The 16,175-nt window shown below is 41.5% G+C and overlaps 1 protein-coding gene across 4 annotated transcripts in view; it reads left to right on the top strand.

Annotated features, from left to right (window-relative positions):
* HUNK (hormonally up-regulated Neu-associated kinase) overlaps positions 1–14,256 on the top strand; it is a 122,677-nt gene extending 108,421 nt beyond the window's left edge. For 2 of the 4 annotated variants that reach the window (XM_070750323.1, XM_070750320.1), the window contains exons 8-10: positions 5,022–5,102; positions 10,949–11,126; positions 12,549–14,256. In XM_070750323.1, the coding sequence (XP_070606424.1) occupies positions 5,022–5,102; positions 10,949–11,126; positions 12,549–13,213 (924 nt within the window). In that variant the 3' untranslated portion in view covers positions 13,214–14,256. The remainder of the gene's footprint in view (positions 1–5,021; positions 5,103–10,948; positions 11,127–12,548) is intronic. The other 2 variants (XM_070750321.1, XM_070750322.1) reach the window with 2 other exon arrangements.
* The last annotated feature ends 1,919 nt before the right edge of the window (positions 14,257–16,175 follow it).

Below are 16,175 nucleotides of genomic sequence, written 5' to 3' on the forward strand. Positions count from 1 at the left end.
TGAACGGCTCAGACTACAACAACTGAACATACCTGACAAAGTCATTGATACCATACAGACCGCAAGACGCCCCTCCACGTCTCGCATTTACCAAGCAACGTGGGCCGCCTTTTGTAAGTTTTGTAAACAAAGCCGAGTGAACCCTAGGACAGCGTCGGTGATCTCAGTCCTCGGATTTCTACAAGCGGGACTAGAGCGTGGGTTGGCGCCTAATACGCTTAAACGACAGGTGGCGGCCCTTTCCACCATGATACAAGTGGAAGGCATACGATCATTAGCTTATCACCCGCTGGTGAAAGACTTTTTACGGGGAGCGTCGAACCAACATGCCCCGCCGGTTAGAAGATTTCCTTCGTGGGATCTCACGTTAGTGCTGAGGGCCTTAACAAAGCCACCATTTGAACCTTTAAGATCCATATCGATTCGCTTACTCTCCATAAAAACAGCCTTTTTAGTCGCCATCACGTCGGCAAGGAGGGTGTCGGAACTGGCCGCCTTGTCAGTTCGACCAGATCTCTGCATCTTCTACCCAGACAGGGTGATACTGAGATTGGACCCTGCCTTTATTCCGAAGGTGAACTCGGAATTTCACAGGAAACAAGAACTGTGTCTGCCTGATTTTTGCACCCACGGTAGCCATCCGTCAGAGTTAAGATGGCATAAGGTAGATGTCCGCCGTGCGGTCAAGATTTACATTAGACGAACGAGATCGTTTCGGCGAACGGAGAGGCTGTTCATCGCATTCTCTCAAGGGAAGAAGGGACTTGGACTTTCATCTACTTCAGTCAGTCGTTGGATCAGGGACTGCATCGCAGAAGCATACAAGGCCCGAGACCAACCCGTACCAACGGGGGTGACTGCTCACTCTACGAGGAGTGCGGCTGCTTCTGCTGCCTGGGCCACACAGGCATCCATAGATGATATCTGCAGAGCTGCCACGTGGGCAGCTCCCTCGACCTTCATAAGGCATTACAAGTTGGACTCCTTTGCTTCGGCTGAGGCAGCATTTGGGAGACGTGTTTTACAACGAGTTTGTGTTTCTCCAACGTCCCTGACAAGACCTTCTCCCTCCCATGGGCCGTAAATCTCTGGTATATCCCATGTTGGACTCTCCTTCCAGATGCAATGGAGAAGAACCGTTGTACCTACCTGAACGGTCTTCTCAGTGCACTGGAAGGAGAGTCCAAACCCACCCAGTATGATGAAGGGTGCAGGGACGCCGGAGTGGGCAGTTGAACCAGTTGAATCAGTTATTAGTTGTTAATAATAAAATTGGTTATCCTCTTTTTATGCTTCGTTTTTAAAACTGGCTCATGGGGAGAGCAGAGGGGGCGGTGCTCAATTAATATGTATAAATTAACTCAGTCTCTACCAATAGGATTGGAGTAATACCCATGTTGGACTCTCCTTCCAGTGCACTGAGAAGACCGTTCAGGTAGGTACAACGGTTCTTCTCCCTTTTCTGCTTCTCTTTTCATGTTTATTTCTCAGTCAATGTGCCATTTTAATCCTTGGGTTTATTATTACTATTATCATTGATTAAAACAAATAGTTTAATAAATACTGCCATGGGTACAAATTCCCATTGTCATTTGCTATTATTAATTTTGTTAGACTTTTGTTAGACTATTTTGTCAGACTTTTGTTAGATTATTTGTCATTTGACTTCAGTGTTAGAAGGAATAGTACTTGTTCTGTCGGGCTCTCTTGTACACTCCTCCCAACAATTCACAGGTACAAATTTCAGACACACACACGTTTGAAAATTCAAAACAATGTTCTTTATAATGAAAATTCACTTAAACTAAGCCCTCTTTTGGTATAGCAAAGAGCACTCGTCTCCAACCAAACTGGTAATTTGTACAAGTCCCTTATCAGTTCTGTGATACTTAGCTTGCAACTGTGAGGCAATTCACAGTCCTTCTTCTTTCACAAAGTGAAACACACTTTGCTCTGGTTTAGTTTCAAAGCGGGGAGAAATCAGCACACAAAAAGTCAAAGTCAGTAAAGCAGTCACGAAACACAACGATCAGATAATCCTCCACAATGGCCAAACCCACAGGCTGCTCTTTATAGCAGCCTCACTAATTACCACAGCCCCACCCAACCACAGGTGGCATCATTTTGTTTGATAATAATCTCTCAGTTGTTGTTGCTTATGCATCGCTCTCCGCATGCGTGGCTGTATCATTAACTCTTGTTCTGAATCCAAGGAGGAGCTAGATAATTGATCTCCTTTTGAGCTGTCTGCCACACTCTCCTCCTCCCTGTCACTCATGTCTTCTTGGTCACAGGAGCCTTCATCATCAGATTCCACCGGGGGGGGGGGGCAAAACAGGCCTGCAGCATGTGGATGTCTCCCCCACATCCACAGTCCTTGGGGCAGGAGCTGGGGCAGAGCTAACCACAACAGTACTTATCTTTCAGGGCTACCGGCATAACAAAATACATTGTTTATCTTACATTTGAAAACATTTCCCTCAATAACAGTATCAATATTTTATTCTTAACTGATTTGTCTTTGTGTTACTAGTATGTGATTGATTATGTGCTCTTAAATGGATTTTTTCCAATATAATAATACATATTACATTCTATTAAGTACATGAGCCAAGTTCTTTTAAAAAACAAAATACAAGTCATTCAGATTTTGTAGGGATTTTTTTCCCCAAATAATGATGGACTCCTTTTTACTCTACCAAAAATGACTAAAAACCTCATCTACTCATTTAGTTGGAGGAATACTGCCAACTTCTTGGCCTTTGAATTGGCTTTTGATTTATTAGATTTATTTTTGACAGGTTTTTTTCTTGTTGAAGAAAACCCTTAGAAATATCCCTTTTGTTCTGCATAAACTTCATACCAAATTATGGCCATCAATTTGTGAAATAAATTTTATGTATCAAAAAGTGATGTAAAGTGAAGAACATCTTATCTTCAACGTATGGTACATCATGAACTCCAGCCGCTTAGTGAACCTATTTTGATAAGAGCATAGAAAATTGCTTAGCATATCAGACTTACACACTGCAATCTGGGTGAATCATTCAGCTGCTGGCCATGTTACTGGAAATCATAATCATTCTAATGCAGTCAAAACTAAACAAAGGACTACAGTGTTCCCTTGATTTTCGCGGGGGATGCGTTCCGAGACCGCCCGCGAAAGTCGAATTTCCGCGAAGTAGAGATGCGGAAGTAAATACACTATTTTTGGCTATGAACAGTGTCACAAGCCTTCCCTTAACACTTTAAACCCCTAAATTACAATTTCCCATTCCCTTAGCAACCATTTAGATTATTATTCACCATGTTTATTTATTAAAGTTTTTTTTAAAAAAAAATTATTAAAGGCGGACGAAAGTTTGGCAATGACATATGACGTCATCGGGCAGGAAAAACCGTGGTATGGGGGGGAACCGCAAAGTATTTTTTAATTAATATTTTTGAAAAACCGTAGTATAGGCTTTTTGCGAAGTTCGAACCCGCGAAAATCGAGGGAACACTGTATACGTTGTCCTTCTACAGGGTTTTTTAAATGTTCAATTCTGCTTCTTCAAATAATTTAAATAACATTTTTTATTTTTTTCCTTTCACTACAAAGTCTAAATTCTCACCTTCTTTGAAGTTAAATAAACATTAATTTATGCATTTTATCATTAGCCGGTCCTTTGGGTTCACATGATGGCTCTTTTTGTGAAACATGAGAAATGAGAGTATTAAGGAAATTTGTTACAACTTCTCTGCCCTTGGGATAGTTCCCATTAATCATATTGGGATAATTTGAAGGCTTTTAAATTTAAATATTAAAGAAATTGTCTGAATTAAGTTTTTGAACTACAGTATGTTGCTTTCCAATTTAGTTGCATTTTCAGTGATGGCAAACATTTTTTCCCTCGGGTACCGAAAGCACATGCGTGTATGTATGCCCACACCCAAAGCCCCCCATGTGCCCCGCCCCCATGCATTCACGCGCAAAACCACCCCACACATGCTTGCGTGCATGATTCTCCCTCCCGCACTGCCCTGTTTCTGACTTCCAGTAGTCCTGGAAGACCCATTTTTTGCTCTCCCCAGGCTCCAGAGACTTTCTTGGGGAGGGCGAAAATGGCCTCCTCTGTCCCCCCTTGGAGGGCCTCCGGAGGCCGGAAACAATCTGGTAGGCCCGTTTTTGCCCGCGCAAAGCTCGTTTTCAAAATGTCTTCCTATAGCCCCTGAGTGAGCCGAAAAATCAACTGGCTGGCATGCACAAGCACACTGGAGCACACATGCCATAAGTTTACCATCACAGGTCTAGTTTACAGGAATGGGAAAGTAATAAATGTTATGTGTCAACTCATGTAGTAAAATATTTAATATATATATTATTATGTAGTATTACAGTGTTCCCTTGATTTTCGCGGGTTCGAACTTCGCGAAAAGTCTATACCACGGTTTTTCAAAAATATTAATTAAAAAATACTTCGCGTTTTCCCCCCCTATACCACGGTTTTTCCTGCCCGGTGACATCATATGTTATCGCCAAACATTCGTCCACCTTTAATAAATACTTTTTAAAATAAACTTTAATAAATAAACACGGTGAGTAATAATCTAAATGGTTGCTAAGGGAATGGGAAATCGCAATTTAGGGGTTTAAAGTGTTAAGGGGAGGCTTGTGATACTGTCCATAGCCAAAAATAGTGTATTTACTTCCGCATCTCTACTTCACGGAAATTCGACTTTCGCGGGCGGTCTCGGAATGCATCCCCCGTGAAAAATGGGAGAACACTGTATATTTAGCGTAGTTACTATATAGTAATATATTACTATTAATTAATTTATATACTAAGTAACATGATATATTTATTTATGGATTCGTAACAATTTCTAAATTTAAAGAAAGCCAATATTTGTTGGGCTTATTTAACAAAGTGGTGCATAGAATGAAAGTAGTAATACATTTTAAACATTTAAATATATTTTTTCCTAAAGGTATATCCGAATTTACAGTTCCTATTTGTTTTCTTTTTCCATCTTTCTAGAAAACTGAAGCTTCTGATAATATGTGCACTAACCAATTGTGTAGGTTAGAAAAATACAAATCAAATAAGGATTCCTATGAGGTAAATCTTTTATTTTAGTCATTTCAAGCCAGACAGTATTTGGACTTCCCACTGGTTATTACTATAAACCATTAGACTTTTGATGTAACAAAGAATATAAAAATAAACTCATTCCTAAACGTTTAGTGATTTTTTAAAGAGTTGTTTTCAGTTGATAGCCTTAGAAGATGAATGCATCAGATTTATAAAATGTTTTGCTCCCAAAAATATCCCATTGTGTAGTAAGAAACATCTATAATATATCCACTATATCTCTAGACACTTTTTCTTCCAGTGTATGCAAAGTAGTGGATATTATCAAGATTTATAGGGCATAAAATGCTTTAAAAGAGGAGAATAATGGAAGGACATTATTTCCATAATACTGTAGTCCAATAGTAATTCAATAACACACAATGTTGAAAGGGCAATAAAATGACTACTAATGGAAGAAACAATGGGAAATAATGAGTAAGTAGCCAGCATTTTTAATATTGTGTCTGGCTGGAGAATTCTGGGTTATTCAACAAGTCTTAAAGTTGCCAAGTTTGGGAATCCTTGTCCTAGAGGCTCTCCCTTCTACCTTAATCTGTCTCTTACCATTACAATGCAGTTCCCCGCTCTTGCAGGGGGAATAGATTTTAGATTGCTGCAATAAAACTAATAATATTGTGAAGTTGCCAAAATTGTTTTAAATACCCAGACAATTAGACATTGTTTGTTTGTTTGTTTGTTTACTTACTTACTTACTTACTTACTTACTTACTTACTTACTTACTTACTTACTTACTTACTTACTTACTTACTTATTAGATTTGTATGCTGCCCCTCTCCGTAGACTCGGGGCGGCTCACAACACAATAAAACAGTTCATGACAAATCTAATAATTATAATTTAAAATATTTCTTAAAAAACATTATTAAGCAAACATACATACAAACATACCACGCATAAATTGTATATGCCCAGGGGAGATGTCTCAGTTCCCCCATGCCTGATGACAAAGGTGGGTTTTAAGGAGCTTACGAAAGGCAAGGAGAGTAGGGGCAGTTCTAATCTCTGGGGGGGAGCTGGTTCCAGAGAGTCGGGGCCGCCACAGAGAAGGCTCTTCCCCTGGGGCCCGCCAACTGACATTGTTTAGTTGACGGGACCCAGAGAAGGCCCACTCTGTGGGACCTAATCGGTCGTGGGATTCGTGCGGCAGAAGGCGGTCTCGGAGATATTCTGGTCCGATGCCATGAAGGGCTTTAAAGGTCATAACCAACACTTTGAATTGTGACCGGAAATTGATCGGCAACCAATGCAGACTGCGGAGTGTTGGTGTAACATGGGCATACCTAGGGAAGCCCATGACTGCTCTCACAGCTGCATTCTGCACGGTCTGAAGTTTCCGAACACTTTTCAAAGGTAGCACGATGTAGAGAGCATTACAGTAGTCAAACCTCGAGGTGATGAGGGCATGAGTGACTGTGAGCAGTGAGTCCCGGTCCAGATAGGGCCGCAACTGGTGCACCAGGCGAACCTGGGCAAACGCCCCCCTCGCCACAGCTGAAAGATGGTTCTCTAATGTGAGCTGTGGATCGAGGAGGACGCCCAAGTTGCGGACCCTCTCTGAGGGGGTCAATAATTCCCCCCCCAGGGTGATGGATTGTTGCTTCACCCTTTTCTGCACATAATTTTCCTTGCCATAAAACAAAGCAAAAATAACAGCACAGGCTAGGTATTTGGGGGGGGGGGGGGGATCACAATGAATAGAACAACATAACAAAATAAAAGAAGTATTTTGTTTATAAAAAGATTGGATCCTTGTTCCTGAAAGAAAGTTTTCATGATATGTCACATCCTGCTTCAGTGCCTATTTTGTTAGTGCACACTAACAATTGGCTTTTAGGGTCCTAAGGTTCTTCCATTTATTCTGAAAAGAAACGCATTTCAGTATTCTTCAGCCATTACCCACAAGACGTCCTTTTAACTTGCATTTATAGACATCCTGTTGTGATTTATGAACAGCTATTCTGAACATAAGAGACGCTTAAAAGTGCATCTGTGTATTACCATGGAGATGGAGGCAGACACCATGTAGGGTTCTGCAGTACCTTGCCATAAAATCAAAAACTGCAGAAAATGCAGAGGAAAACCCTTTTTAGTAGTTCTCAATGAGAACTTAAAGAACTTCCCGGGTGAGCCATTATCTTTATTTTCCCACACGTGAAAGGAATCGACCCCATCACAAAGTGACCATGAGGATGAATTGGATAAAGATTATAAGTACACAATAGCAATACCATTTCACAGTGTTCTCTAAGCAATACTATTGAAAACTGCATTAGAAACATAGAAGACTGACAGCAGAAAAAGACCTCATGGTCCATCTAGTCTGCTCTTATACTATTTCCTGTATTTTATCTTACAATGGATATATGTTTATCCCAGGCATGTTTAAATTCAGTTACTGTGGATTTATCAACCACGTCTGCTGGAAGTTTGTTCCAAGGATCTACTACTCTTTCAGTAAAATAATATTTTCTCATGTTGCTTTTGATCTTTCCCCCAACTAACTTCAGATTGTGTCCCCTTGTCCTTGTGTTCACTTTCCTATTAAAAACACTTCCCTCCTGGACCTTATTTAACCCTTTAACATATTTAAATGTTTCGATCATGTCCCCCCTTTTCCTTCTGTCCTCCAGACCAGGGGTCTCCAACCGCCGGTCCGCGGACCGGCACCGGGCCGCTGGGGGTTTTCAGCCGGTCCGCGGCGCCAGGGCCCCCTCGGCCTTTCCGCGCTGCCCACCGCCCGCCCGATTTGCCCCCTCTGCTCCTCTGCCACCTCCTGCCTTTCACCGCAGCTCCTCCCGCACCCGGAACGCACGCCCTGCCCGCCTCACATTTGCCGAGAGGACTTTCGCCCCGGGCTCTCAGCAAGGGGGCTGCATGAGAGGCGGGGCCGGCGGAAGGTGATATTCAATGTCGGGGGCGCACGGGCGGTCTTGCGCGCGCTCCCTATCTCCCTGCTAGCCCACTCGGAATACTGTATTCAAAATAAGAAAAGCCTTCGCCGGCAAAGGCTTTTCTTATTTTGAATACGTATTCCGAGTGGGCTAGCAGGGAGATAGGGAGCGCGCGCAAGACCGCCCGTGCGCCCCCGACATTGAATATCACCTTCCGCCGGCCCCGCCTCTCATGCAAACCCCCTTGCTGAGAGCCCGGGGCGAAAGTCCTCTCGGCAAATGTGAGGCGGGCAGGGCGTGCGCGCGTCACCGCTGAGAAGAACGGAGAGAGAACGAGAGTGAGTGAAAGCAACAGACAGCAAGATAGAGAGAAAGTGAGAAAGAGAGAGTGAGAGAAAGGGGGGGGAGAAAGAGATAGCAAGAGAGAGAGAACAAGAGAGAGAAAGAGCGTGAGAAACAAAACAAGAGAGAAAGAGAGAGAGAGAGAAAGCAAAAGAGACAGAAAGAAAACAAGAGAGAGAAAGTGAGAAGAAGAGAGAGAAAGAGGGGGAGAGAGAGAGAAAGAGAGAGGGGGGAGAGAGAGAAAGAGAGGGAGAAAGAGAGGGAAAGGGGGGAGAGATAGCAAGAGAGGGAGAGAGAAAGAGAGAGGGAAAGGGGGAGAGAGGGGGGAGAGAAAGAGGAGATAAAGGAAGAGGAGAGAGAGAAAGGAAGAGAAAGAAAGAAAGAGGGATAGAAAGAGAGAGAGAGTGAGAGATGCTCAGTGAGCCTTTCTTTGAAGTTGCCTTTCTTTCTTTCTTTCTTTCTTTCTTTCTTTCTTTCTTTCTTTCTTTCTTTCTTTCTTGCTCTTTTTCTTTCTCTCTTTTACCTTTCCTTCCTCTATTTCTTTTCTTTCTCCTTCCTACCTTCTTCCCTCCCTCCCTCCAGTCCTTCCTCTCTTACTCTCCCCTTTCATAAGTTTCCTTGCTTCCTTCCTCTGTTCCTGTCCCTTCCCTCTTTCCTTCTTTCTTCCTTCCTTCCTTTCCTCCCTTCCTTTCCTCCCTCCATTTCTTGCTTTCCTTTTCCTTCCTCCCTTCTTTCCTCCCTCATTCCCTTCTTTCACTCCTTCCTCTCTTACTCTCCCCTTTCACACCTTTCTTTGCTTCTTTGCACCCTTCTTCTGTTCCTGTACCTTCCCTCTTTCCTTCCTTCCTTCCCACCCTCCGTCCATTCATTCACCCATTCCTCTCTTGATCGCCCCTTTTACGGCGCCGCTGACAGCTAGCTCCCCCCCCCCCCCCACCGGGCCATGGAAAACTGGTCTAGTTGAAAGCCGGTCCCTGGTGCAAAAAAGGTTGGGGACCTCTGCTCCAGACTATACAGATTGAGTTCATTAAGTCTTTCCTGATACGTTTTATGCTTAAGACCTTCCACCATTCTTGTAGCCCGTCTTTGGACCTGTTCAATTTTGTCAATATCTTTTTGTAGGTGAGGTCTCCAGAACTGAACACAGTACTCCAAATGTGGTCTCACCAGAGCTCTATATAAGGGGATCACAATCTCCCTCTTCCTGCTTGTTATACCTCTAGCTATGCAGCCAAGCATCCTACTTGCTTTTCCTACATTGTAAAATTCTATTAATAATACTATTGATGATTTGATGAATTCCTTTGATGAATATTTTTTTAAAAAATCTGTTCCCTGCACAGCAGCTTTCCAAAATTATTTGAAAATATTTTTTTCTAGAAAGTAGCAACTCCTTAACAATGTGATCATGTGATTCCATTGCAGTAGCCGCTGCACTAGTTCAACCAATTCAGAGCAGTATTGTCTGCTTTTCAACAGTGTGGGTTTGACACCAAACCATTGGACACCCATCTCCATTCAAAATATTTTGCTTGTTGAGAAATACTTCCCATATGTGCATGTGCATTTCAGATGTTAAAAAAGAAAACCTTAGAGAAGACATAATAGTAATCTACAAATATCTAAAAGTATCATGGGCAAGAGGAGAAGTCATCAGGTAGATACCATGTAGGGTTCTGCAGTACCTTGCCATAAAATCAAAAAGGTAAAGGTAAGATAGGGACCAAATCATTGATGAAAAGGCTAAATATAGGCAGAATTCCCGGATGATTAAAACTAATAAGTAGAACAATCTATTTAGATCTGTAGTTGACTTTAGTTTTCCTAACAGATTGTAAAGCCACCTCTCTAATCTGGTTTAGTAGATTTCTGCAGGAGCCGGAAACTGGCTGCGATCACTTAAAAATGTGAACATAGTTTCTTGGCAAACTTGACAAAAGGGGGAAATTTGAAATTGCTTTTGTTTATAATTTTGATTTACTAAGGACAATTCACGAATAAAACCAAGAAATTTTCCCCCAAAATGCATATTCAAATAAAAATTTCTAAAATAATAGTACTATATATATACATATACATACACACACACATACACTATAGAATATATATATATATTCAATTTCTATAATTTTCAAAGAATATGAAACCCTGTGCATTAAATGCTACCATATAATACAGTAAAAGTTAAATATCCCAAATAATGGACAAAAGAGGTTTTAAAAATATATATTTAACAGACAATTTTAAGATGATCTTCAGTAAGTTACAATTTTACACTTTTATTGTTTTTATAAATTTTGCTACTGTTGTTTGTTGTGAACTACTTAAAAATGTTTAGATAAATTTAAAATGCTTTAAAATAAATATAAATGCTTGCAAATGAAAAGTGTTCTTTGTACTTGAGGCTTTGAAAGGTCCCAAAAATCATTTTGATGTGATCAAGAAAATTGCAGACATGTTATATTTATTTCCATTGATCTACGACTTTTCGAACTCTGGATGAAGCTTTTAAAAAGTTTTTAAACCTTTTGAAGTGCCCCTGGCAAACCAGTTGTATGTTTGCTTTAAATTTGAAGGACAAAAAAAGCAAGGAACAAGACGCACAGGATGAGCTTTCTCATCCATTCCTGAAGAAATCTGAGAAAAGTCTGCCAACATACAAAGAGCCTTCTTCCTGCCTTACAACGCAGATGCATAACAAAAAATCTCTACTAAGTGATCGAAGAGCAAGTCACGGAGGATTGTCTGAAAAAGGTATGTAAAAGTGTTACCTATGTTGGTTGTAGCATTTTTCACACTAATAGGGCTTTAATATTTGAAGGGTAACTACTTGTATTTCAGTCAAAGTCCAGGTGTGTCCTCAGTTCCAAAATACAGTGATCCCTCGATTATCGCGAGGGTTCTGTTCCAAGACCTCTCGCGATAATCGATTTTTCGCGATGTAGCGGTGCGGAAGTAAAAACACCATCTGCGCATGCACGCCCTTTTTCCATGGCCGCGCATGCGCAGATGGTGGAGCGACGAAAGTTCGGAGGCTGGCAATGGTTGTTTTTCATGCCGGCCACCCCCCCCCAGCGCCTCCGGGCTCCTCGCCGCTACCCCCCTGCCCGCCCAATTCGCCCCTCTCACCGGCTTTCTTGGGGCACGAGTCCTCCTTCAGCAGCGCTTGTGGCAACGGCTTCTCGGCTTTTAGAATGCCCGCCTCCTTCCTTCCCTCCCTCCTTCCCTCCCTCCTTCCCTCCCTCCTTCCTTCCTTCCCTCCTTCCTTCCCTCCTTCCTTCCCTTCTCTCCCTCCCTCCCTCCTTCCCTCCTTCCTTCCCTTCTCTCCCTCCCTCCCTCCGCACGTATTTTTAATTTATTATTTTTTGAAAAATCGCGATATAGCGTTTCGCGAAGATCGAGATCGCGAAAATCGAGGGATCACTGTAGTTATTTACTTGTCACTGGGGAATCAGAAGTATGCCCAAAGAAGTAGTGGCACCTTGTAAATTACATTTTTGTTATGGTAGTATATTTTCATTTCATTTGATTGGATTTGTATGCCGCCCCTCTCCGTAGACTCGGGGTGGCTAACAACAGTGATAAAAACAACATGCGACAATCCAATACTAAAGTAATTTTATTTTAAAACCAATCATACATACAAACGTACCATACATAAATTGTAGAAGCCTAGGGGGAAAGAATATCTTAATTCCTCCATGCCTGACGACAGAGGTGGGTTTTAAGAAGTTTACGAAAGGCAAGAAGGGTGGGGGCTATTCTAATTTCTGGGGGGAGTTGGTTCCAGAGGGTCGGGGCCGCCACAGAGAAGACTCTTCCCCTGGGTCCCGCCAAACGGCATTGTTTAGTTGACGGGACCCGGAGAAGGCCCACTCTGTGGGACCTAATTGGTCGCTGGGATTCATATTTAGGAATTAGGTTTTGCCCAGCCAAAGTCCTTCCCTAAAGCTTTTTTCTCACCCTTAGTAAGCAAGTTCTCACTTAATTAAAGCTTGCATTGGATATTGATAAGATTTTTTTTTAATGTTATTTGTACATTTGTAAATTTGTAATTGTTTATGGTGTTTTTTGTCCGTTTTGGTTGCATCCTGTGAGGGGAAGGGAAGGGGTTATTAAAAATCTAATCTCCCCTAGTTGTTTTTCATTTTTGGCACTTTCTGCATTATATCATAGATTCTCCTAATAATTTGAATCCTTTCCATGAAGCAGCATCAGGCAAAGTGGGCTGTGTCACCTCCTACTCTCTAGAATACCTTGAAATTCAGCAACCAATTCCAAGAACTCCAAGACTCGGGAAACGACAGGATTCACCTCAGCAAGAGCCCTCAAGTCCTGGCACTCAGAATTTGGATTCTCCTTTGATTCTGAACATTGTGCATTCTTTTGAAACTGGCGATCGAGAGGATCAGATAGACCAAGTCTCTCCATCTCATCAATATCAAATGCTTAGCTCACCCGTAAATTTTGGTCGAAGAAGTTCCAGTGAAAGGACATTATCTCCCCTCTTCCAGCCTGGGGGCACCTCTCCCTCTCCCACTAAAAGTCCAGGGCACCCCACTCAACTCTCATTTACCTATGACGAGAAAAGCAGCTCTTTCAAAGAGGAAAATGTCTCTCCAACACAGCTGAATGTCTCCAATCCTTTGGGGAGCCCCAACTGTGTGAAAAGTAGAGGCCGGTTCCCTATGATGGGCATTGGACAAATGATGAGGAAAAGGAATCAGTCCGTGGGATCTCCCACAGAAAAGTCTCTGGAAGCAAGGATGCCTCAGTTGCAACAAATGAGCCCCACACAAATTTCATTCAGTATCACAGATCCTATAAATGGCCAGTGCTGAGCCATTTTAGAAACCTCAAATTATTTAGTGCTGGTTACATTTCACTCTTTTTTTTTGTACAGTTTGTTATTGTATCTAATAAGATAATCAAAAGCCCAACTGTTGTGGCATTTGCTCATGCAATTGACAAAAAGATAAGTATGTCGAGTGATGTAAAGTGTTTTTTTTAAAACCTACATAATCTCACGTAGGTAGCGTTTGGCTGTATTCTTATATTACTTATAAATATATGTAAGCAAGAACACTCCAGGTTAACAACTTGACTAAATGGTAAAATATTAATTGGTTAGAATGCTACTTTTATTTCTGAAGCTATGATTCTGAACTTGTGCTTTTCTGACACCAGTGTTATACACATCACGCAGAGAAAATTTAAAAAATGTACCTTTCCTCCCTATTTCTCAGATAAATTTGTCTCCTTAGATATATCCAGGAGGAAAAAGAAATATAGCAGAAAGAACTTGGAATAAAAGCAAAATGCTAGACAGAATGAAAAGGGTTTTTTAAAACTGTATTACATCACTTAAAATCTGTATTTTTTTCTATTTTAAAAAAGTCAGACTTGCTATGCTACCAAACAGATATAATCATCTTAAAATAAGGAAATCTGTTTTCAGATTTTATTTTCATTACAAGACTATACTTTTTAAAAAGGCTTATCTTTTTTGTATAGTTGTACTATTTCCGTGAAACTGTCCATAGAAAAGCTATATAACCTCCGTTTTAGAAAAATAATGTTAAATATACTTGAAAGTGTTGCTGGAAGACTTTGCACTGTATTAAGAGGATGTGAACCATGAACATATCAGCTAGCCGTTTACAAAAGTAATGATCACACATTTAGCTGAATATTTTAAAAAATCAACGGTATCATAAACCAGAAGGATTAACATTTTTGAAAAGTAAATATCTTCTGTATTTTACAGTTCTTTTTATTTCACAGTAAAAAAAAATGTCAACATAAAAATAGGCTTCTTTTGTGCAAATATTTGGCTGAATTGTTGATCATAATAAAATAAGCCTGGCAGAACAGCAGATTATCATTAATGCGTACTTTCCCTCTTTTTTAAAAACATGCACAATATGGGGATTTTAATATCTTAGAAGACAAATCAGAACTAAATCCTTATTTTTATACTTGATCTTTCTGACATGTTAAGAAAGGACAGCAGTTTCATGGAGAAAAACAGCGCACGTAGCTTCTAGACTACTGGACAAGCATTTAAAGTTATAGTATTCCTTTTAAGTCAGTGAAGCTGTTCTCATAGGGATGAGCATGTCAAGATGAAAGCACTCTGATTCGTTTTCTTTTATTCTAAAGGTGGTGATACTTTCATTCAGGAGCAAAAAAATATTCCCTTGTACAGGAAGATCTCCGTAATTACTGTCATGTCTGTAAGATAACACTCTGCCCAGTTGCTGGGATCAGCTTTCTTAAACAGCCAGTGAATTATAATGCTTTTGGGAGTATTTTTTGGAGTATACTATTGGCCACAACAGGGTAATTTCAATGATTAGATGTTTGTACGGAGAAAATTCCCTATAAAGTACAAAGTAGTAGAGAAAAAATGTAAGCTTAGTCTTGTCCCCAGTTGGCACTTACTGTACATTCCATCTTTTGTGCCCATACGTGCAGTCTACATTTTATTTATTTACATTCCACCTTTATTTTTATTTATAAATAACTCAAAGCAGTTAACTTACCAAATACTCTTGCCGCCTCCTCCTAAAACGTGAAATTACTGAAATTACAATCAAATCTGCTATTCGTATTCTCAAGAAACCACAGAATCAAAGCAAGTTGTGCTCCACTGCTTTTGGTCAAGGCCAGGGTTGTAAATATTTCAGAAAAAAATGTTTATCTCCAAACCACATCCCCCCCACCCCCCAATCATGTATAGGAAAGTTCAGTAGGACTAGTAATAAAATCAGAAATACCAATGTTCTTTGCTTTCGTCACCTAGTTGACCTTGTCTGGACAACTTTATTGGTCAAAATGGTTATACAGTGATGCCTTGTCTTACAAACGTCTCGTCATACAAACTTTTCGAGATACAAACCCGGGATTTAAGGGTTTTTTGCCTCTTCTTACAAACTATTTTCACCTTACAAACCCACCACTGCCGCTGGGATGCCCCACCTCTGGACTTCCATTACCAGCGAAGCACCCATTTTTGTGCTGCTGGGATTCTCCTGAGGCTTCCCTCCATGGGAAACCCCACCTTCGGACTTCCATGTTTTGTGATGCTGCAGGGGAATCTCAGCAGGGGACTCCCAGCAGCACAAAAACGGGTGCTTCGCTGGCAACGGAAGTCCAGAGGTGGGGTTTCGCAGCGAGGGGAGCCTCAGTGAAATTGCAGCATCGCAAAAACACAGAGGTCCGGAGGTGGGGTTTTGAGGACTTAGGTGTTTTTGCGATGCTGTGATTTCACTGAGCCTCCCCCCTCTGGGAAACCCCACCTCCAGACTTCCGTTGCCAGAGAAGCGCCCATTTTTGCACTGCTGGGATTCCCCTGCAGCATCACAAAAACACAAGTCCGGAGGTGGAGTTTTCCATGGAGGGAATCCCAGCAGCGCAAAAACAGGCACTTCAGCTGACAAAAGGGGTGAATTTTGGACTTGCACGCATTAATCGCTTTTCCATTGATTCCTATGGGAAACTGTTTCGTCTTACAAACTTTTCACCTTAAGAACCTCGTCCCGGAACCAATTAAGTTTGTAAGACAAGGCATCACTGTATATCCCTGCCAGTTTCCCACAAGAAAAGTTAATGAGGAAGCTGACGGGGAAAGATTACAAGCCACTCTCTCTGCATTTTTTTCCCGAGGTGTCCTTGCTTCAGCACCTCTCCAACATATACGCAGCAGCAGCCCTCTAGCTCAGCGGTTCTCAACCTAGGGGTCAGGACCCCATTAGAGGTTGGACAACCATTTCTCGGGGATCACCTAAGACCACGAGAAAA

The sequence above is a fragment of the Erythrolamprus reginae genome, chromosome 4 (genome assembly GCF_031021105.1).
Source record: "Erythrolamprus reginae isolate rEryReg1 chromosome 4, rEryReg1.hap1, whole genome shotgun sequence".
NCBI classification, from domain to species: Eukaryota; Metazoa; Chordata; class Lepidosauria; order Squamata; family Dipsadidae; genus Erythrolamprus; species Erythrolamprus reginae.